This window comes from Ictidomys tridecemlineatus, chromosome 1, assembly GCF_052094955.1.
Source record: "Ictidomys tridecemlineatus isolate mIctTri1 chromosome 1, mIctTri1.hap1, whole genome shotgun sequence".
Taxonomy (NCBI): domain Eukaryota; kingdom Metazoa; phylum Chordata; class Mammalia; order Rodentia; family Sciuridae; genus Ictidomys; species Ictidomys tridecemlineatus.
In genome coordinates, this window is record NC_135477.1 from 30,175,713 (window position 1) to 30,197,872 (window position 22,160).

The 22,160-nt window shown below is 43.1% G+C and overlaps 2 protein-coding genes across 10 annotated transcripts in view; one reads left to right on the forward strand and one right to left on the reverse strand.

Moving 5' to 3' along the window:
• The window catches only part of Dntt (DNA nucleotidylexotransferase), a 193,361-nt gene that overhangs the window by 66,096 nt on the left and 105,105 nt on the right, over positions 1 to 22,160 (reverse strand). The window lies entirely within an intron of this gene.
• Positions 1,852 to 22,160, forward strand: part of Blnk (B cell linker) — a 68,678-nt gene continuing 48,369 nt past the window's right edge. The window contains exons 1-2 of one of the 3 annotated variants that reach the window (XM_040273756.2): positions 1,852 to 2,087; positions 17,861 to 17,970. Coding sequence is in view for 2 of the 3 variants with exons in the window: in XM_013362857.4 (XP_013218311.1) it covers positions 2,041 to 2,087 (47 nt within the window). In the remaining variant the exon portion in view is untranslated. The remainder of the gene's footprint in view (positions 2,088 to 17,860; positions 17,971 to 22,160) is intronic. The other 2 variants (XM_013362857.4, XM_005335282.3) reach the window with 2 other exon arrangements.

Consider the following 22,160-nt stretch of genomic DNA (forward strand, 5'->3'; position numbering starts at 1 on the left):
ATTTTCATCATGTCAGACTAAATACAGTAAAAAGAAGAAAGACAAGTGGCTGTAAAAAGAAAAAGCAGAAGTGTGACCCTTGCGCCTGTCTTTTTCTCTGGGGAAATAAGAAGTTGCCAACCCAGGTGCTGAAGAGAATGGTTTAGTGGGGACAAAAGTCAAGGGGCCAATGGGTGCACTTTACAGTACTTCAGAAGAAGTGAGCTGAGTGTGACCATCCCTTCAGTGAAGCCCAGCTTTCCTGGTCTTTGATGACAATGTGTGTGCCTTGACCATATTGATTTCCTTGTTTCTTTCAGCTAAGAGCTGAGGGAAAGGAATAGCAGTGGTCTGGAGATCTTTTAGAATATACTGCAAGAAAATCAAGCTACTGGACTGGGGGAAATAAACCATCAGAGGAAACAAAGGGCTTGCATTTTTCTCATGAAGATTTGTCTGCTCTCTTGTTGGCCTGGCCAGGCAGACAGTCCCTACCCTTCCACATCTGGTAGAACCAGAAATTGACATGCAGTTCATGACTGTAGATAATCAAGGTTACCTGGAGAACCATAGGATCTCTGTGCAAAGAAGAGGCCAGGAGAGAAGAAATCCATCTATGTATCCACTTCTACCACTACCACGGCTGCTTCTCCTTGTCCTCCTCCTCCTTTGCCTCCTCTCCAGCCCCCCTCTTCTGTCTACTCTTTCTCCATCTTGCTTCAGCCAGACTTTGAGTCTGTAACAGAGAGGTAACTAGGACCCCTCTTCTTTGTCCCCTTGTATATTCTTCAGGCCCAGGAGAGGGCTTGATGGAGGTGGCACACTTGCATTTTCCTTCATAGAGGTGACCAGGGCGTCCCTGTTTGCTGCAGGGAAGTATGCCCAGGAACAAAAGGAAGAGCCCTTCTTGTTATCATTCTCCTTGACCCTAACTTTGCCTTCTGCTCTTTCAATGACAGATAAGCCTGATTTTTCAGATCAAGGCAGAGGAATTGTGAAGTCTTCCAGGAGGGAAGTAGTGCTTCCTGGGTGGGTTCGGCCAAGGCCATGGCAGGTAGGGTTCCCTCCGCCTTGCCTCACCTGTCAGTACTCGGGATGCCCCTTGTCTGGCATGCCGCTGGGTCTGATGAAAGGATAACATAAGCCGTGGGTAAGAATAGCACAAATGCAGGGAATGGGGTGACACTGCTTTTAAGAGGACATCCTCCTGATGTTGGAATTGCAGTTTTGGGAAATAGATGAGTACATCCTGATTTTATTTGAGAGCACCAGGCTATCACCAGGGGAGCTCTGAAATCCACCAGCTGATAAGGACACACCATTTATAATGGAAATCATCTTCCCTGGCCCAGGTCACCCCTTCAAATGATCTTGCACCAAGAATTGCCCATCCCATTTTAAATAGAACCCCAGGAAAAGACAGACTCTGACTTTCTGAGTAAACTCTTGCTATGGTATCTCTGCCACCCTGATAGACATTTGGAGGAACAGTGCTATAAAAGTCCCCTTTTCATGTCATAGTTCTATAAATGGAAAAGGCTTATCCATAACTTGATGCAAATGTTCAGGAAGTCCCCAAAAGACATTCAGATGGAATTGATTATTCTAAGTTCTTTCTTGAACCAAGGAAGTTCTGCTGACAGCCGGACACCTGCTAAAATTGGGGACTACATGTATGTGGGACAAACAGAAAGTAGTGACCAGCCAGCAGCATTGTCCCAACCTGGTAACAACCCTGATTTTAAAAGAAAGCAGCTGGAAAGAAATCTGCATGGCCAATAGGTTTCGCTATCAAAGTTTACACAACGTGGAGTAATCAGCCAAGCTGGCTGGCTGGCTCCCCAGGTCACATGATTACATAGAAACATGAAACTTGACTATGTGCTCCAGCAAGTTTTACTTCTCCCTAGTGCAGGGGTGTTTGCCAGCAGCCTGCACTCTCAGAAGTCAGATCCAGTGACTGAAGCCCTGAGATCAGAGGCTTACCATGCTGCTCCCTAGGAGGGCCAGGAACTGCTGACATTACCACTGGTTGGCAACTCGTGTCCCTCATCCAAAAGAATGGACAAGCTTAATAAGATAACTGTCCCAGCCAGTCAGAAGCTGAGGTAAGATTTTCTCATCTGGTACTTACTGCACCTCCGCCTCCCTATCCCAGTGATCTTATAGCTTCTCAGAAATCCTGAAACCCTGGAATACTCTGCTTCTTTGAAGGCAGTGGGTGGCAACTACTATGGGGAGGCAAACTGGGCTTTAAAAGACATGTGTAGGAGCAAGTCGGCTTGCTCTAGCTCTGGCTTTTGCCAGTGATAAATATAAGGAGAGACAACAGAAAAAAACCAACGGCTCAATTCTACCAAAGGTCAGCTTTCAGAATGCAACAGACTTTGCTAATGCAGAGTATGTCTAAACTGAGTCTGCACCGGCTTCACTGTGGATTACTACTGAATTTTCAGGATAGTTGTAATCATGTATATTTATTTAGTTTTACTGTCATTTATTTCATGTATATTCATCACAAGTTTATTGGGGGGACTTTATCTGCCCTCATGATATTGTCACAATGGTTTTGTAAAAACAAAACAAAACCAGAAGTGGCCTAAGGGCATAAGTCAAGGAGATATGGAAAAGGCAACTTCCCAAAATTTGATTTCGAAGATTTTCTTTTTGGCTTACTATAATGACATCATGGCTTGTGGAAATTGGAACTTTGAAATGGGCGGAAGTGTGCTTCGTCCCACCTGCACACCAGAGCTTCAGTTTCCCATGGGGTGAGGTGACATGGGTAGCAGATGAGTTCTCAAAAATAATTAGAAACTGAAGAATTGGAGTTTTTAAGACAACAATTAAGAGCAATTAGCCTGGAATTGGCAGAGAAACAGCCCTTCACAGTTAGGATCTGGGTCTTCTACCTGGTTGGGGCTTGATAAGAGGCCGGTCAAGATCCTCTGTGATCTGCAATGAGCAGGCAGCTCCAGCAGGGCGGCCGTTATTTCCATGCTGAGAGCTGCTGTTGAGAGCGTGGAGCCATCAGCGCTGCTGGGGGACAAGGAGGAGATGCCCCAGCTGCCTTGGGTCTTTGGTCTCGGTAGCTGTTCCCCCAAGGGAGGGAGGTAACACAATGGAAGTAGTAAGGGACACCATGAGCAGAGAAGAGAATTGGAGAGTGGAGAGATTTCCATGGACAAGACATGTCAAGAGCTGGGATTTGAGAGATGGACCAGAGTAGAACAGGGAGAGAGTGACAGGCTGGGAGGGTGGAAATGCAGAAGCTGACACAAGTATGGCCCATTTGTGGGATGGTGAGGAGAGTCTTCTGCCCAGCAGAGGCTGGAGAGTGGGATGTGTGGAGCCAGAAGGTCCTAATAAGGTTGGATGTGTAGGGTGGGGACAGCTGGGAACTTACGGTGAAGGTTCTAGTCACAGGAGCTGGAGAGCCTGCTGCTGTGTTGTTGGAGACGTCATGCCTTCAGGCTTGGGGGTGGGGGTAGCAGGAGGGATCAGACCGAGGAACCTGGAGGCAGGGATGCTGCAGGGGTGGGGGAGACTCAAGTAATCCAAGCATCTAGAACTGCGGGCCTGGACCTGGGCACAGCAGTGAGAAGGGAAAGAGGAGAAGTGGGTAAGATGGGAAAGAGAAAAAACTAACAAGGCACCATCTCCAAGGAGTAAGAGGGTTCCAAAGTGTCTTTTCAGACATATTCCACAACCTGAAGCTACACTAAGCCTTGGTAACTCTTTCAGGAAATCCTCATGGAATCTAAATAAAGAAAGGCAATAGACGGTAAATCATTTTATGATCCCTCCCTCTGGGACAAAGTCCAGCTTGATCACAGAGTAGATGATAGGCAATATGAAACCATAGATTAGAGGACAGAAAACCAAAATTATATGGTGGATAATCATACACTACACTCAGCTGCTGAGAGAAAAGTAGCTTTCCCCCCACTTGGTTACTAAGTTGTCTTAACAGCATAGGCTTGTTTTCATAAAACATGCACCCTCGACGTGGAACTTTCCAAAGAAATGAAATTGTAAACACAAGGGACTCAAAACATCATCCTAGATCTTTCCTGTAATTGTATGACCCGGTGAGGAATAGACAGATGGAACACATGCCCCCTAGGACTTGTGTTTTCTCTTTTTCCTGGGTTAAGACTGATTCAGAAGATCACCTACTGTGCAATTATTTGGCACCAGCTGACAATCTACATAGACAGCTATGTTTATGCTCTTATGCTTGTTAAAGTTATATTGGAATCTGCTCAAATTCTTAGCCAAAAAAAAAAAAAATGACAATGAGTGTCCATCCAAGCATCAGAAGGGAGGACCCTGGCCCACGGGGTATATTTCCAGGTCTGAAATGAGAATGGAGGCAAAAGGAGTGACCAGGAGAAAAACAGAGTGAACCAAGGAAAAGAGGGCAGGTAGGAATATAGGATTAGAAGGGAAGTAGAGGATTCTTGAGATGAAGGAGAAAGGAAAAGTTTCCGAATGGAAGGCTGAGGTGAGCTCTCACCTCGAGTGTCTGTGTAGAGGAGTTGAGACAGGCAAGGGAGCTGGGCATGACCACAGAGATGTCTGCTTCCACCAAAGCACAACGTGAGGTGGGCTCCCATGTGAGGGGGAGTTCACAGACTCTCAGGATCTTCTAGTGGATTCTTAGCTGAGGTTTTCTCTTGCATTTTATAAGGTGGTGGTATCATTAGAAACTCTTCTGGGTTCTTGATTCTTCCACAGTAAACATTGTTCTTATGATCTTAAAAATTTTACACTTCTAGGTGAACATTTCAAATTTTACAATCCTGAAGCACATTCAAATTTATTCTTTTCAGTTTTGAGAAACCAATTTGAAGGGGAAATTTTCCATTTGTATAACTTCCAAATTTGCTCATCATTTGTGCTTGTGTTTTTTTTTTGTTTGTTTGTTTTTGTAGCACACACGCACTCACACATACTTGCTTATTTTACAAGTAGAAAAGGTCTTTGACACAAGCATGGTCAAATCAGGTCTCCCCAATCCTCATCTTATTGGATAAAGAGTATAGTGTTTTTCAGATAGACAAATCAAGGTGTTTGTGACTTTGGGCCTCCCTCACCTACCTGTAAGGTAAAGATGATAATAACAGTATAAATGTCACGGGACTATTATAAGGATTAAGTAGTCTTGTGAAGCGATGACACAGTATTCCTGGCACATGGCAATTATTGAATTTAAGAATAACAGCTATTAATATTATTACCATTGTTACTCTTATTGATTCTGGGCAGTTGATTTTCTGAACATGAACAGTGGATTTTACATTGATTCCTGATAAAGTTGGTGCTAGTTTCATTTCTTCTTTCTGACTATTTTGTCTATTGATTCTGTGACCATCTGTGGTATTTTGCTTTGCATGGATTATAGACATGACAGATATCCCTCTCTCAGCTGTCATCTAAGCGGCCGGTAAAACTGTTGAGCATGACAGAGTCCTGCCATGGGTGCCTGGGTCTTGGTGCTAGGGTGCTCGCCCTGAGATTTGTCGGTTGCTGGGATATGTTTTCTCTTCTCAGGTCTTCGAGTTTTCAACTGGAGTTCCCAGTTCCTTGACTTCTCAAGTTCAATTCTTCAGAAACAAATTCAACTTCTTTTAACCTCTCCATCACTAGCTCCCTCCCTGGTCCTTCCTGTTTCTGTCATGGTTTCATGATCGGCTCTGACTCTGACTCATCCTCCCCTCTGCTTCTCTCTGCACTTCCACCCAAGCCCACTCACCTACCACGCCCCGGAGTCTTTCCTTTTTGGCACTTCTGTGTTCTTCTCTCCCACATGATCCTGGACATATTCTCTTCTCTTCTAGGTCCCCTATGTTGGTCTGGTCCAAATTCCTCTACAAAATGAGGAGTTTGGATCAAACAATCCCCCAAATCCCTCTCCTCTCTGACGCTGTGCGATCCTTGCAGCAGAGAGATATATTAGGTATGTTATAGTCTCTAAGGTTACCATTTTATCCCGTGACCCCCCTGGAGATACTTCTTCATTAATTTGGAAGGAAGATGCAAGTAGAGTCCAAAAGGGTTGATTCCAGTGGTTGGTTACTAGCCATGGGTCCTGAAGAAGCCATTTAGCACGCCCCAGTTTCCCCACTTGTCAAGTGAGATTAGGCCTGTCTTCCTCAGGCTTATTATGAAGACAAAGTAGGACGACATGGGCCAAAGTACCCAGCATAATTGATATCACTGGGTCAGTACGAGAAGTAAAAAGAAAGTGAACCCAAGAGCCAGGACCTCAGCCCACCCATTGTGAGTGGTTGTTTGTCATCTCTTCTCCTCCTCCCATTATGGATCCAGTTCCCCCTTAACTGGAGCAGCAGGCAGGGCAGGGGTGCGAACAGGAGCCACAGCACCGGATGGTAGAGATGGACAGCCCACCCCACCCCAGGCAGCCTGGCTTCCCATTCACCTCACACTACCTACCTGCCTCACGTCCACCGAGAATCTACCCAACTGACTGTTTTGTGTCACAATGATGAATGGAATGTTCGGAGCAACTAGACAAGGATCCTTTCTTCTTGTGGGGAAAGCTCTATAGGAGACACATTATCCGAAATTTACTTAGTGAGTGTGGACTTCAGGGTCATCGGCCAAGAAAACTCAGGTGACTCTCTCACCCATCTGTGCATAAGTATGGTTGGAAAACCCTAAAACATGTCTGTGTGTCTGAGGCACCCTCTGTCCCCATCCAACCTCTGATGCGTGCTACTTTGGAACAGCTCCTTCCTCTTCATGCAAACCATCTCCAAAAGGGTTGGGATACAATTAATTAGGTTAGGTTGCCAAGAGTTGAGCTACAATTGCATTCCAGCCCTGCCCCTAGATCAATCAGAGATTGGAGGAGGCTGGTACTGAATGCTTGAGGCACACATTCATAGTCTCTTGGGTTTTCCCCGCAGATGATTAACTCCATTGACTACTTGGAGAATTTACTCATTTGGCTTTCTCTCTCCCTCCCTCCCTCCCTCTCTTTCTCCCCCATCCCCTTTTTTGGTGCTGGGGATTGAACCCAGGGTTCTTAATCACTGAGCCATACCTCCAGCCCTTTTTATTTTTCATTTTGAGACAGAGTCTCACTAACTTGCTTAGGACCTACCTCGCCAGGTTGCTGAGGCTGACCTCAAACTTGAGATCCTCTGCTTCAGTCTCCCATGTACCTGGGTTTACAGGCATGCACCACCGTGTCCGGCTACTTAGCTGATTTTTAAAGGAGACCTTACTGTGGCCTCTTATAATGACATCAAGGAATCTGTTAAAGAATATGTGCAAGGGGGGAAAGGGAGAGAGGTTAAATGAGGGCTTTTTAGAGGGAAATTGAGGCACTTGATGGCTTTCTTTGGCTTTTTAATAAAATGCATAGACATAGCCGGTGGTGGCGCACGCCTGTAATCCCAGCCTCTCGGGAGGCTGAGGCAGGAGGATTGAGAGTTCAAAGCCAGCCTCAGCAAAAGCGAGGTGCTAAGCAACTCAGTGAGACCCTGTCTCTAAAAAAATATATAAAATAGAGCTGGGGATGTGGCTCAGTCTTCATATGCCCCTAAATTCAATCCTCAATACCAAAAAAAGAAAAAAAAAGAAAAGAAAATGCATAGACGTAGCCTCCCCTTGGCCTCACCCAAGACTTAACTATCTTTTAGAGCTTCTCCATCTGGGACAATTTTGCCCCCAGGGGTTATTTTGTTCACAGTTGGGGGTTATTGACATCTAGTAGGCAGAGAGCAGTAATATTCCTAGATAGTCTAATTGACGATCCCCTTAGTGAGTGTGGACACAACAAAGAATTATCTGGTCCAAAATGTAAATTGTGCCACCCCTCAGAAACTTGGACTCCAAACAAGTGGAATGAATTATCTCTAGAACAAGAAGTTTAGAGTAACAATGAGTATTTAATATGTAGACTATATGATAGACATCTTGGCAATTGGTGTGGCCTCTGCTCACAGAAGATTTTTTTTTCTGTCTGAGAGATTTAGGGGAGAAGTTGCCAAGGGAAAAGGCTAGAGATTCTTGGGCTTAAATATCAATGAGTTGTTTTTGTTAATTTTAAATGATAAAAATAAAAAAACTAAATTTCATGAGCTTCATGCACCATTGAGGTATGGATCATTCTCTCCTAGTCAGAGAAATGAGAGCAGGAAGATTTCCAGACATGAGTCTGGATTGAAATGGTCTCTGTTTCTACTTTTATAAATAGACGGAGTCAACATTGAGTGGAAATCCTGAAAGTTGGGACAGAAGTAGATTAGTTGGTAGCAGTTATAAAGACATCCAAGGGCGATGGGTCTCCCATACCCAAATTCTTGCAGAAGTGGGTGCACTGCGCTTGTTCTGGAGCAGAATATGCTGTCCTGAGGTCCAGGGACACTAGTACTTGGAGACCCTGGATAAAGACGAAAGCAAATGACCCAAACAGACATTTATCAAAAAGATACAAATAGCCAAAAAGAATATGAAAAAGTGCTCAGTATCACTAATCACCAAGAAAATGCAAATGGAAACTACAATGAGATGTTGCCTCACCCTCATTAGAATGACCATTACCAAATAGACAACAAATAAATGCTATCAAGGATGCAGAAAAAGGGGAACTTTTATGCTGTTTTGTGGCATAAATTAGTACGGCAACTATGGAAACATATGGACATTCCTTGCGTACTCCCATTTAGTCGGACAGTTTCACTAGTGGGCGCAGAGTCAAGGGAAGTTAAATCACGTATGAAAGAGATGCACTCCATGGTTACTGCAGCACCATTCAAATAGCCAAGATTATATGGAATCAGCCAAAATGTCCACCAGGAGGTGAATGGATAAAGAATGTGGTGTGTGCTCTCTGTTCAAAAGTTAGATAGATGCTCCAGGCTGGTGGCTGATTCTGGAGATATACACACACACACACACACACACACACACACACACACACATATGAATGCATATAATGGAGTATTAGTCATCCATTAAAAAGATGAGATCATGTTATTTGTGCCAAAGTGGTGGAACTGGAAGACATTGTGTTAAGTAAAATAAGCCAGGCACAGAAAGATGAATACTATATGCTTTCACTTATTTGTGGAAACTAAAAAACTGATCTCAGAGAAGAACAGAGTGAAAGAGTGGTCACTGAACTCAGGGGGTATGGGGAGCAGGATAGCGAGAGACTATCTCAGTTACATAGAAGGAATTAGTACTGTGTTCTATAGCCTCGTAGGGTAACTAGACCACAACAATCTGTAATATATTTCAAAGTAACTAGGAGAACCTGGAAGTTCTCAACACATAGAAATGATTAATGTTCAAGGAGATAGAAATGTTTATTACACTGATTTTGTCATTATATGCTATATACCTATATGGAATGATCATACTTTTATCCCAGAAATATACATATGTCTCAATAAAAAAAAAAAAGAAAAGACAAAGCAAGAGGTGCAGGAGAAATGGTATGCTTTTGATGTCTTTTAACATCTTCTTAGTCAAAACTAAACACCCTGCAGCGGTGTCTGAGACCCAGATGTGGTGTGACTCATCCATCAGCCAAGATGGCCTCTCTGTGGCCAGGGGTGGAGATTTTTTAAACTAATGGGTGGGTTATGAGGGTGCAATCTTTTTAAGAGTTTATTCCAACTCTATTATTAAGTAGTTCTATCTTTTCCTTCTAAAAAATGACTCTTTAAATTGCTTTCGATCTTATCCAGATCTCAGGAACTGGCTTCTCTGATGCTCTTAGGGGAGGAGGTGCCTGAGAGGGATCCTGGCTGTTGGGGACCGCTCTCTGTTGAGATGTCACTTGCTCCCCGTTGGTGGCTGATTCTAGATTCTGCCTCCAAGCTCATGTGGCCTTGGGGCCCTTGACCCACTACAGAGCCCATGGGAAATTTTTAATTCCACTTCACCAAGACTCCTTGTAGGACGGTATCAGAGGCACGGATACTGCTTCCCAGCCAGACACCTGCGTCCTGGATTTATGATAACACCCAATTGTCTCCTTGTTATTTTTGCTTGTTTTCTATTTCTTTTTGTTGCGACAATATACATAAAACATTAAATTTACCCTTTAACTAACTTTAAGTGTATGGCTCGGTAACATTCAGTACGTTCATAATGTCAGGCAACCATCACCACCATTCATCTCCAGGGTCTTTTTCATCTTGTAAAACTGAAACTCTGTGCTTATTACACTATTACCCCAGGTCCCTCTCCTCCCAGCCCCTGCAGGCCACCATCTACTGCTCTTGGAGGGGCCACTCTTCTTCTTTAAGGCGACCTTATTTCTCTCCTTTTGATGTTTAAGCTCTCAGGGACAGCCTTGCTATTCTCATTCCATGTCCCCACTGTGCTTCCTAGTCCCCAGGGACCAAGCACATGATTAGGGGTTAGAAATGCGGATGGGATGGAATTCTAGCCCCATCCCTGTGCTTCCTCCAGATCAGGGGAGGGGGGACCCCAAAGTGTGATGACACTGTGGTAGGCTGGCAGGCTCTTGTTGGCTGGTGGGGACTCAGAGATGCTGGCTGTGGTAGAGACCTCTCAGGGATTCCCACCTCCTGGTTGTGTCTCCCCCAGCATATTCATGTTTCTGTCCCTGTTCCCCATCCATCAGTGAGCAAGCTCCTCTCCCTTTCTGCCTCCTTCCTCTCCATACCTTTTTCCACAGCTGAGGCTATCGGCCTCCTAAGAGTTCCTCCCACAAGCCCCTGCTTTTGCTCAGTTGACCCACCCTCTCCTGCCCATTTTGCCTTCACCTCCCTTCTAAAAGGGAGTCCACTGGCAGCCACACCTGACGTCTTATGTTTTAATGATATTTGCACAACTCTTTTACAGCACTGTGATCTGGGCCTCCTAAACCGACCATGAGTCCAACATGGTTGGGTCAATGCTTACTTCAAAAGCAAGGCAAGGTAGCCAGTTTAATGGACATGCAGTGTCCCATTGCTGGGTTGCTCTTCTCTGTTGACCACTTCCCTGAAGAAGGATCTCATTACCCCAGGAGCACCCCTGCCTCCCAGCAGCACTGCTGGGGGCTCCAGCTGCCCCAGATTTCATTCCTTCACACGAGGCAGGGAACACACTGAACACAGGCCTCTGAGCTTCCTGGTGAGTGGCCATGCATACAGAAGGGTTCTGTGCTTAGTGTAATGCTCTGCTGATGCTGTCCTGAAATTTTTGCCTTATAATTTCAAACAAGAGGTCTGCATTTTCATTTCACATGAGACCCTAGAAATGATGAGCCACAGTGTCCACGAGTGGCCATGCCTGCTTACCTTGCCATGTGTAGAGACACGGCATGATGGAAAAGCATAATTGATCACCTTGCAAGGACCTGAGAGGACATCCAGCCTTCTATTCCTCAGCTAGGAAAACTGAGGTCAGAGAGGTGAAGCCTCTGTTCAAGCTCAGACCATCAAAGGCAACCCTAGAGGTACACCTCCTCTCTGCTTATGAGGAGGAAGAAGAGGTGGCCATGTATACCATGTATATAATTTTATGGCCAATATACCATTCCAGCTTAGTCAGTGTTCTGTACTTTTCCTGGACTTTTTTCTTTTAACTAAAAGGCAGCTAACTTATGAGTCAGAAACCTGAGTTTCATGCTGTCAGTATTTCAGGTTATTGCATGCTTCCAGGCCCAAACTTGAATTCCACGCTGACTCAGGAAACTACTATATGTTTTTCAAAGAATGCTCCCACAGTAGTTCCTGTCATCCGAGAGCGAGTTATAATTACAAAGAGCAGAGCTGGCTTTACAGAGAGACTGGGCAGGCAACACCAATGTGGTATCATTTAGCAGGCATCCTGGGAAGGTGTTTTTGCTGTACTGGAAAGATGAACTTTGGACTCAAACAGAACAGGATTTAAATTCTTGCTTTGCAATTAACTAGCTCATAGTCTTTGGGAAAGTCATAATCCTCTTTAGTCTTTTTTTTTTTTTAATCTGGGAAAGGGAAATAAAAATATATACTAATAATATATAGCATAAATAATAGGGACACTGTATCTGTAAATATGTAAAATGGACAGTGAACGTCCCATTCCAAAAATTATCCCCCAGCCTCAACTTCCCTCATGCCTCTCCATCGGTAGTGTCTCAGGATTCTGGTTCAAATCCAGCTCCCAAGTGGAACAGGTTAAGGAGTCAAGTCATTATCTGTCCCCAGCACAGGAATCATTTATCCACAGCCAGCTTAGACCCAGGGGCCACAGAGCCATCCTCTCCACCTCCCACACAGAGGAGGGTTCAATCAACATTGTTGGCTGGATGAATGGAACATTGTTCAAGAAGGTGGTGAGAAAGAAGGAAAGGTCAGAAGCCAGTGACCACACCCAAGTAAGTGGAGTTCCACAGGGGGAGGTTGTGCCCAAGGGTGCTTGAAATAGAGAATTTGAGCTCAAACACAGGACGAAATTCCTCCTGTGCTCTACCTGCCCTTACCACTTGACAACTTTACCTGGTTCAAAGTGTAAAAAGATGCAGGGTGAAGAATAATTTTTTAAGTACAAAAAGTAGGTTAATGCTATACTTGGTACTGAACGTACTAGGGAAGAGTCATTTTATTTTCGTGCAAATAATGACAATAGAATCAAATACAAACATGACAAATATACTCCTGAGAAAGAAAATGGGACTCTCAATACCAAACCGCAGGGAAATTGGACTCTACAGATATGTGATTATTTTGTCTTTACAGCCTATTCAAGGTCAAGGTCCTCTTTGCAGTAGAAGGACTTATTTCATAGTGCGTTCAAAGATCATTACAGTTTCCAAGCCAATCCCTAGTGATTGAGCCTGACATACCCAAAGCTACTTTTTAGGGTGAATGCAGTCAACAACATCTTAGAATGGTTAAAATCTGACTTGGGGATGTAGCTTAGTGGTAAGTCACATGTCTGGCATGTACAAGGTCCCAGGTCTGATCCATGGGACCAAAAATAAATAAATTTTAAAAAAGAGTTTAAAAAAGCTATTCATATACAATACCTCAAAAGCAAATTGAAAAAAAATTGCTTTAAAATTGCTAATTCCTACTCTCTGAGTAAGAGATTTCCTTTTAGGATGATGAAAATGTTCTAGAACTAGATATTGGTGGTAGTTGTGCAACTTTGCCAATTTACTAAATGATACTGAATTGTACACATAGAAATGGTTGAATTTTATACTTTGTGTGTTTTATCACCATTAAAACTGATAATGAAACTTCTTAGCTTATTTAACGTAAAATAGTGTATTTGAAGGGCCTGTGATATTTTCCTTTGACCAATTAGATATTGTTTTAAAGTTTATCTTAATATGTATTCTTGATACATACTTCTAGATGCCTTTTAAGAATTGGAAGTTTTGCTTTTTCCCCGACCCCTACACATAAGATATTCTCAATACCTTTTTTTAACTCAGATCCCAGGAAGAAGAATTTAACTGGGTCAAATATTTTCAGTATACAGGACAAAAGCATCCCTCAAAATCATTCTTTTCCTGAAAATATCTATGCTTTTAGCTGCAGAAATAGATCTGGACAAGCAGATGACAATACTATATGGTACCAGGTAGGCACAGCCAAGACTCTTTTTACCCATTAATTATGAAGTTAATTTTTTAAAGGATATGTTTGAATTCTTAAACATAGTATTTTCTACAATTTTTCAGAATTTTTTTTTTTTTTGCCACTGACTTTTATTGGCAGCTGTTTTGGTTTAGGAACATGGGTTTTGCATAGTGATTTTGATGCTGGTAGAGGAGATACTGGGAGTATATCAAAATTCCAACTGTCAGCCAGGCATAATGGTGCACATCTATAATCACAGCGACTTGGGAGGCCAAGGCAGGAGGATCACAAGTTCAAGATCAGCCTCAGCAACTTAGCAGGGCCCTTAGCAACTTAGCAAGACTGTGTCTCAAAATAAAAAATTAAAAATTAAAAAGGGTTGGGAAGCAGCTCAGTGGTAAAGTACCCCTGGACTCAATCCCCATTACAGAAAAAAAAAAAAAAATCAACTGTCCATACCTTGTAGAACAATGAGCCCATCAGAGTCTAACAGAGAGACAAAATTAAACAGCTTGCCCTCAGGAGTCTCTTCCAAACACAACATCTGGTCTGTAGCATAGTTTCCTTTCATGTCATCAGTTTCAGTGTGGCTGTCCCATGCCTACCTGCCTCCTTCAGGGTAAATGGGACCAGGATTTTTTTTTTTTTTTTTTTTTTTTAAGATAGAGAGTATTAGTGGAATCATCGTAGTCCTGACTGTGCCAGGTCAGCCCGATTTCTGCCTGCTTATAACCCAGCTCAACGGTCCAGACATGCCAACCCTAACACCATATATTTGCAGATCTTGGCAAGAAAGAAAGAAATGGTAGGGTGTGACCGCCTGGAGAAACTTGCAAATTACTTTCTGTGGTTCACAGGCTGTTAGTGAGAGAGGGTGCTGGCAGAGAGATGCTCGCCTGAGGTGGACAGCCGCTCTTCTCAGGCACTGTCAGATGGCCATTCTGACTAGGTATCGAGATAAACATACTCTACTTCTGAGCATGTTCCAGACCCAGAAAGTCCCTACCTATTCCCTTCAGCCACCTGAGTGCACCATCTTCTCTCTTGACCCCTCCCCCGTCCCCATCTGTCCCTTTTCTTTTTTTCTCCTAAAGACTGAAACACAGGCTGGAAGAGCCCATGTTCCCTCTAACAAGAAGTCTGACCTTGGGAATCAATAGCAGGGCAGGGCAGGGGTGGGGATCACCTGTGTCCCCAACAAGACCTCTGTACAGATAGAAGGACTGGATGCCATCTCCTGGGACAGAGAGAAAGGTGACCAGAGAGACCTGTGGTGAAGTTAGTCACCTGCCCTGATGAGGCGTCAAGTTAAAACAAGGCAGTCCAGAGAGGGCTGGGCCGAATGGGCTCTGGAGTCACAACTGATTTGGAACACCAGCTCTGTGGTCTACCAGCTGTAGGACAAGACAAATCACATAAACTCTCTGAGCCAAATGTTCTCGTTTATAAAAATGGGGATAACCACAACAGTGTGGATATACTTAATCCTAGTGAAACATAGTTAAGAATTTTATTACCACTAAAAAATGGGATAATAATGGGACCTATCCCATGGGGAGGTTGTGAGAGCTTAGTGAGATGATGTATGTGACATCTGGCACATAATATACGCTCCATAAATGCTGCCTTCAGCATTTATGGTTGGTTCTCCAAGTCTGTCTACTAGTCTGTGCAAGGCAGTCTTTCAACGATGGCTTATAGGGCTTGTGCTATAATCGTGGCTCTGGGCTGTGGCCAAGGACGGTTGGAGGCACCTCTCTGCCATGGGAAAGCTTATCTTCTACCAAGAGATTCAGACCAGATATGGAAAGGGAAGGAGCAGGATACAATGAAAAGAAATAGGAAATCTTCCATGAAATTAACTTTGGAGCAATTGCCAAATTTCCCTGGAATATGATTTTCTCTGTTTGGGACAGGAGGAGGTTCGTGCATAATTTTCCTGAATTCTCTGTCACTTATTAATTTCTATGACCACTTTAATTAAAGGCAAAATTAGGAGTTTGGATTTCAAAGCTAGATGGTCTGAAATGGCATCATGTACTCAGTAGGCCTGTGTCGGCATCTGAGGAGTGGGGTGGGGGCACTAACTCAACCTTGGGGGGGGCTTTCTCAGGTTATCACACTGTAGAAGGGGCTATTGAAACTTTTGTGATAGCTCCACCATGAGCTCACTCTGTAGAAGGAAGCAGCCTGGGTGCTGAATTTGCAAATCTAATTATAACCCCAACAAGGCCACAGGACTGCCAAGCTGGAGGAAGTGGGCCCCAGGAAACCAGGGCTAGAACCGGACCAGACTGTGGAAGGAGGGAGGCGGATGCTGGTCATGGAGGTATCCCACCATGTGCTAATAACCACACAGTCAAAAAGTGGCCTTCTGTTTCAAAGTGATGGGTTGGTAGCTGAAGATTTCGTCTTTCAGTAGAAATTAGAACTCCCCCTCCCCAATCTCTTTTTGTCTTTGTCTCATTTTGCATAGGCCAGAAGGATTTTGATAGGTGATAAGATGGTGAGAAGGACCTCTGTCCTGATTGACAGAAGGCAGGGCTTGTGTTCAGTTTGGGTCTTTATCCTGGAATGCGACTTACTAAATGTTTGTAGAATAAATAAGACAAATAAGTGTGTCCCAGATGTGCATTTACTAAATGTTAAAGGAATAAATAAGACAAATAAATGTCTTTCATAAAACAACAAATCATGACATTGAGCTTTAAGGGGGAGACTGAAAAAAAAATGTAAGTAGATCAAGGTAAATAATATTTTCACCAAAATAATAATAATAAATTCGTGATAAGCTAAATATTGAAATTTAAATGAAGACAGGATCAAAATCACCATTGTTGTTTTTCTTGTCTCAGGTCTGAATTCAGCCAGTACAAATTTGTCCCAGCAATATCCTCTTTGAGAGCTCTCAGCCTGGTGGCCACAAACTCCTCCTCCTACCCAGCTGACAAATGGCACTCCTAATGTCATTCCATAGCTTTTGGCACCTCACATCTCACTGTCATGGGCTTGGAGTAGGGCTCAGCAGAGCGGCATCCATATTGATCTCCCCATCACAGGAATCCCCTGGCCCAGGCCAACCCTGATTATGACACACACTGAGGAAAGTTCTCTTGAGGGCTTCCTGCTGTCCACTTCCTTGGCCTTTATACTAACAAGGTTTTGACACCTGTCTCCAGCCCCTCAGTCTCATCTTTGACTCTGGCCCTCCCACAACATTCCACATTCCCACTACTCTGAAAATGTCATCTCTGAGCCTTTGCACTTCTTGTTCCTGAACACCTGCCTTCCATTTCTCACTATTTTTTGTTCCTGGAGATGGAATCCTTTGGTTTGGAAACAATAGAAATGAGAGGGAACCAAGTTTTGGGAGCACACAGGGCAATGCACCCATCAAGAGGAAGACCAGGCTGCTTCCCAAACAGAGATGTAGACTTTTATTGATTTGCTGGAGTGGGCTAACATCTGTAATTTTCCACTAGCCAGGGGCACAATTCCAAAAGGTGCTTCTTCTTGCATGAAGCTTGGACCACTGCTGGTCACAGTCAAATTGTCTTAAGAATGGCTAAGTTGCTCTTATGATTGGCACCATCATCCTGGGCCAGCATCCTGGCCTTGGGGCTCTATCCAGGCCTTATGACAGGGGTGAAGCACTTTGGGTGCTTGTAGCTGCTGAAAAAGCATAAGTTTGGGGTAAGGAAAAAACACTTTTCAGCTCCAGTGGGCAATCAACACGTCTATAGGTAGAGGAAGTAGAATCTGACCCAAAAGTTAGGGAGGAAAGGGGACAGATGTAGTCTGAAAACAAAGATGCTGAGGCCTTTCATCCTGTTCTAGCCACCCATCAGACATCCGCAGGCCCAAGTGAAAAGTCAGTGTTCTCAGCAGAAGTTCCCTTCAAGTCCTAGAGAAGTAACCGAGGCAACCCTGATCACTGGATAGCACACCCATCAAAGGTGTTATCTACGGCAAAACTAGCAGGAAGCTACTAATGCATTGTCTACCATGCAGCCTCCAAAATTAGTGATTTTTAAAGTTGACTAAGAACAAGGGAAGCTGGAGGATTTATTTGCATTTTTCCCCAATGACAATTTAATCTTGTGCAAACATTCCGCTTCTGAGGTTCTATCAAGGTCTCATGATGGGTCTGATGAAAAGATCACAGGGGCAGAGAAGCAGCACACCAGGCTACGAAGGGTAATGGCTTACTTCACCCAGGGCTTTACTTCATTGTCCCAGCCTTTTGTCCCCCTGGGGTGGCCCCGACTATCTCATTCCCCCCTGAGAGAATTTTATCCCCTTTCTCTTAGGAAAACAAGGACCAAAGTTTTCTTCTGTGACTTCTTCAGGGTAACATTCTTACAAGGATCCTGCCTACCTTTGAAGGTCATAGAAATCTTCCGCTTCCTGATCTGAAGGGGTCAGTGGCATGAGTTCCTGACTTGGAATGGGCTGAAGCCACCAGGCAACCATTAATTTTGTTTGAAACTGCTGAAACCTACAAGAGACAAACTTGGGCAAGTGACATAGGCAAGGGCCCAAAAGAAGAGAGAATATTGTGAGAACTGCAATTGAAAGCAGAAGGCCGCTTAAGGGTCTTAACCACGAGCCAGCTGTATGACCTCCCAAATCAGTGATTTCTAAGTTGGCTAAAGAACAAAAGAAGCCACAGAGTTTGTTTCGGTTTTTCCCCAGTAACAATTTCATCTTGTGCAGACATTCTACTTTTATCAGGGTCTCATGACTGGTCTGTTGAAAAGAGCAGAAGGGTAGAAAAGCCACCCAAGGGTTTATTGCATTGTCCTACCATAATGGCCCCTGAGTGTCTAGAAGGCAATAAACCAGACCTGATCCTTTTAGCAACGGGTTCTCAGTTTTTGGTGTGCGCAAGGGTTGCCAGTCCTGGGGAATTTGTTGAAATACAGATTGGTGGGACCCACTTGATTTTCCCATTGGTATAGTTCAGGGCCAAGTAATTCAGACTTTTTAGACCAGATAGATACAGGCGATCTTTAGACTGTATCTCAGCAAACACTATTTCAGACGACAACCTAGGAGAGAGAGAACGGGTTCGATGGCACTGGGGAACCTGCGATCTCTCCTTCCCTGTTTCTCCTTCCTGATCCAAGGCTCCCAGAAGCCATCAATCTGCACTGGTTCTCACACTACACTGGCTTCTCTAGGACTCCTCAGCTCTGCTTTGGTCTTCTCTTTCCTCTCTTAATTTGGGGGGTCCTGATATTTCAGTACTTCCTGTCACAACCTGGAGCAGAGTGGCCCTTTGGTTGGCAGAGGCAGGAAAGATGGGTTTGAAGGTTCTAAATACATGAAGTGGGTTAGGATAGGCAAGGATGCTTTGGATATGACTTCAAAAGCACAGAAATCAAAGACGAAAATAGATAAATGGAGTTACTTCAACCTAAAAATCTTCTGCACAGCCAAGGAAACAACCCATGGGGTGGAGAGACACTCAACGGAATGGGAGAAGATATTTGCAAGCTATACACCTGGCAAAGGGTTAATAGAACATTCAAATAATTCAATAGCAAAAAGCCAACAATCTAATTTAAAAAATAAATGGGCAGTAGAGATAAATAGACTTTTCTCAAAAGAAGACAGGGAAATGAAAATCAAATCCACAATGAGATATCATCTCACTGCAGTTAGAATAGCTCCTATCAAAAAGACAAAGATAACAAGTGCTGGCAAGGATGAACAGAGGAGGGAACACTAATGCACCGTTGCTGGGGATGGAAATTAGGACAGGTGTTATGGAATACAGTATGGCTGTCCCTCAAAAAATTAAAAGTAGAACTGTACTATGTTCTAGCACTCCCACTCCAGTACATATATCCAAAGGGAATGAAGCCAATATGTCAAAGAAACTTCTGTACTCCCACATTCATTGCAGCTCTATAAGAGCCAAGAAATGGAAATAACCTAAGTGTCCATCAACTGCTGAATGGATAAAGAAAACATGGTACATATATATACACAATGGAATATTATTCAGCCATAAAAAGAGATGAAATCCTATCATTTACAACAACATGGGTGGAACTGGAGATGATTACAATAAGTGAAATAAGCCTGTAACTGAAAGCTCAGTCCTTGTCCCCAATGCCAATAAATGCCAATTTAATAATGAAGACATGGTGTCTGAGAAAAGGGGGAAAGAAGGTTTATTGCTTTGCTAACAAAGGAGAAACACAGGGGATTCCTGTCCCAAAGGCTGTGACTCTCCCCATCAGGAAGGACAGGAAGGTTTTAAAGAAACTTTTCAAGGGATACATTTCAGGGTGCCCTGATGGCCTGTTAGGATTCACTTGTTAATTTGGGAGATATTAACTTCCCAGATCTCAGCAGGCATCTCCTTCCTCTAATGGTGTTTTCAAAGGCAGAACAACTAAGGGAAAAAAGAGAACACTGTCTCCCTAATCTTGTTAGAGACGGGGAGAGGGGAGAAGAGAGGGGGAAAAAAGACATTAAAAAAAAATAAGCCTTACACTGGCACAGTTGCACACGCCTGTATCCCAGCGACTCGGGAGGCAGAGGCAGGAGAATCAGGAGTTCAAAGCCATCCTCTTCAATTTAATGAGTTGCTAAGCAACTCAGTGAGACCCTGTCTCTTAAAAAATACAAAATAGGGCTAGGGATGTGGCTCGGTGGTTGAGTGAGCCTGAGTTCAATCCCTGGTACCCCAAAACAAAAATTTTAAAAATATATAAATAAATAAGCTTTAAAACAAACAAGGGCTCTATTCAGAAGGTGAAGGGACCACTGTTACAAACTAGGCACAGATAGACAAATACTGTATGATCAACCTCACTTGTTGTGGAATCTAAAAAAGTCGATCTCATAGAAGTTGAGAATATCTGGTGGTTGCCAGAGGCTGGGGAGGGCAGGGGAAAGAGGGGGTGGGGAAAGGCTGATCAAGGGGTACTAAGTTATGGTTTGGTCAGTATTATATTGCACAGCAAGGTGCCTATGAATAACAACTGACTGTGTGCTCCAAAACACCTAGAAGATATAATTTTGAATATTTTTACTACAAAGAAATGATAAGTATTTAAGGATTAGGTAATATAAGCATGATCTGAATACTGTGCAATGTCATAATGTATTGAAACATCACATGGTACCCAATAAATATGTTCAATTTTTATGTGTTAATTAAAAATAACTATATATATTTATCTTATATAAATGCATACATATATAAAATGAATGAATACTCACGTATTTATTAATTTTAACTAACTTGAAATTGAACAAATTGATGGTGTTCGTATATATGAAGTAGGAAATGCAGATTACAAAATGTCAAAGATGAACTTACTTTTGTGAACTTTGTCCGTCTTTATACACAGGTAGTACAAACTTGGAAGGCTTTTTAATTGAGTGATAGTGGTGGAAGTTGAATTAAGAGGGATTTTTTTTTTAAAGCAGTCATGGGATTCATTTGGAAAAATAAGAGGCCCAGATAGCCAAAGCAATCCTTAGCAAGAAAAACAAAGCAGGAGGCATCACAATACCAGACCTTAAATTATACTACAGAGCTATAGTAACAAAAAAGTGCATGATATTGAAACCAAAACAGGCAAGAAGACAAATAGAACAGAATAGAAGACTCAGACAGAAACCTACATAAATCCAGTTATCTCATACTAGACAAAGTTGCCAAAAACATACATTTGAGAAAAGGCAGCCTCTTCAGCAAATGGTGCTGGGAAAACTGGGAATACATGTAGTAGACTGAAATTTAACCTCTATCTCTCACCCTGCACAAAACTCAACTCAAAGTGGATCAAAGACCCAGGAATTAAACTAGAAACTCGGCATCTACTGGAAGGAAATGTAGACTCAACACTCCAACATGTTGGCTTCCTTAACAAGACTTCTAAAGTGCAAGAAGTAAAATCAAGAATCAATAAATGGGATGGAATCAAACTAAAAAGTTTCTTCACAGCAAAGGAAACAATCAAGAGCATGAAGAGGCAGTCTATAGAATAAGCGAAAATCTTTGTCCCCTGTACCTCAGGTAGGGCATTAATTTCCAGGATAAACAAAGAACTCAAAAAACTTAACACCCCAAAGACAAATAACCCAATCAATAAAGGGGCAAAGGAACTGTACAGGCACTTCACAGAAGAAGAAATACCAATGATCAACAAATACATTGAAAAAATGTTCAATGTCTCTAGCAATCAGAGAAAGGCAAATTAAAACTACACTGAGATTTCATCTCACTCCAGGCAAAATGACAATTATCAAGAATACATGAAACAATAAATGTTGGTATGGATGTGGGGAAAAGGGTACGCTCATACATTGCTGGTGGGACAGCAAATTAGTGCAACCACTATTTAATCTTGCGCAAACATTCCACTTCTGAGGTTCTATCAAGGTCTCATGATGGGTCTGATGAAAAGATCACAGGGGCAGAGAAGCAGCACACCAGGCTACAAAGGGTAATGGCTTACTTCACCTAGTACGGAGATTCCTCAAAAAACTAGGAATGGACCTGTCATTTGATCCACTTACACCACTCCTTGGTATATATCCAAAGGAGTTTAAATCAGCATACTCCAGTGACACAGCCACATCAAT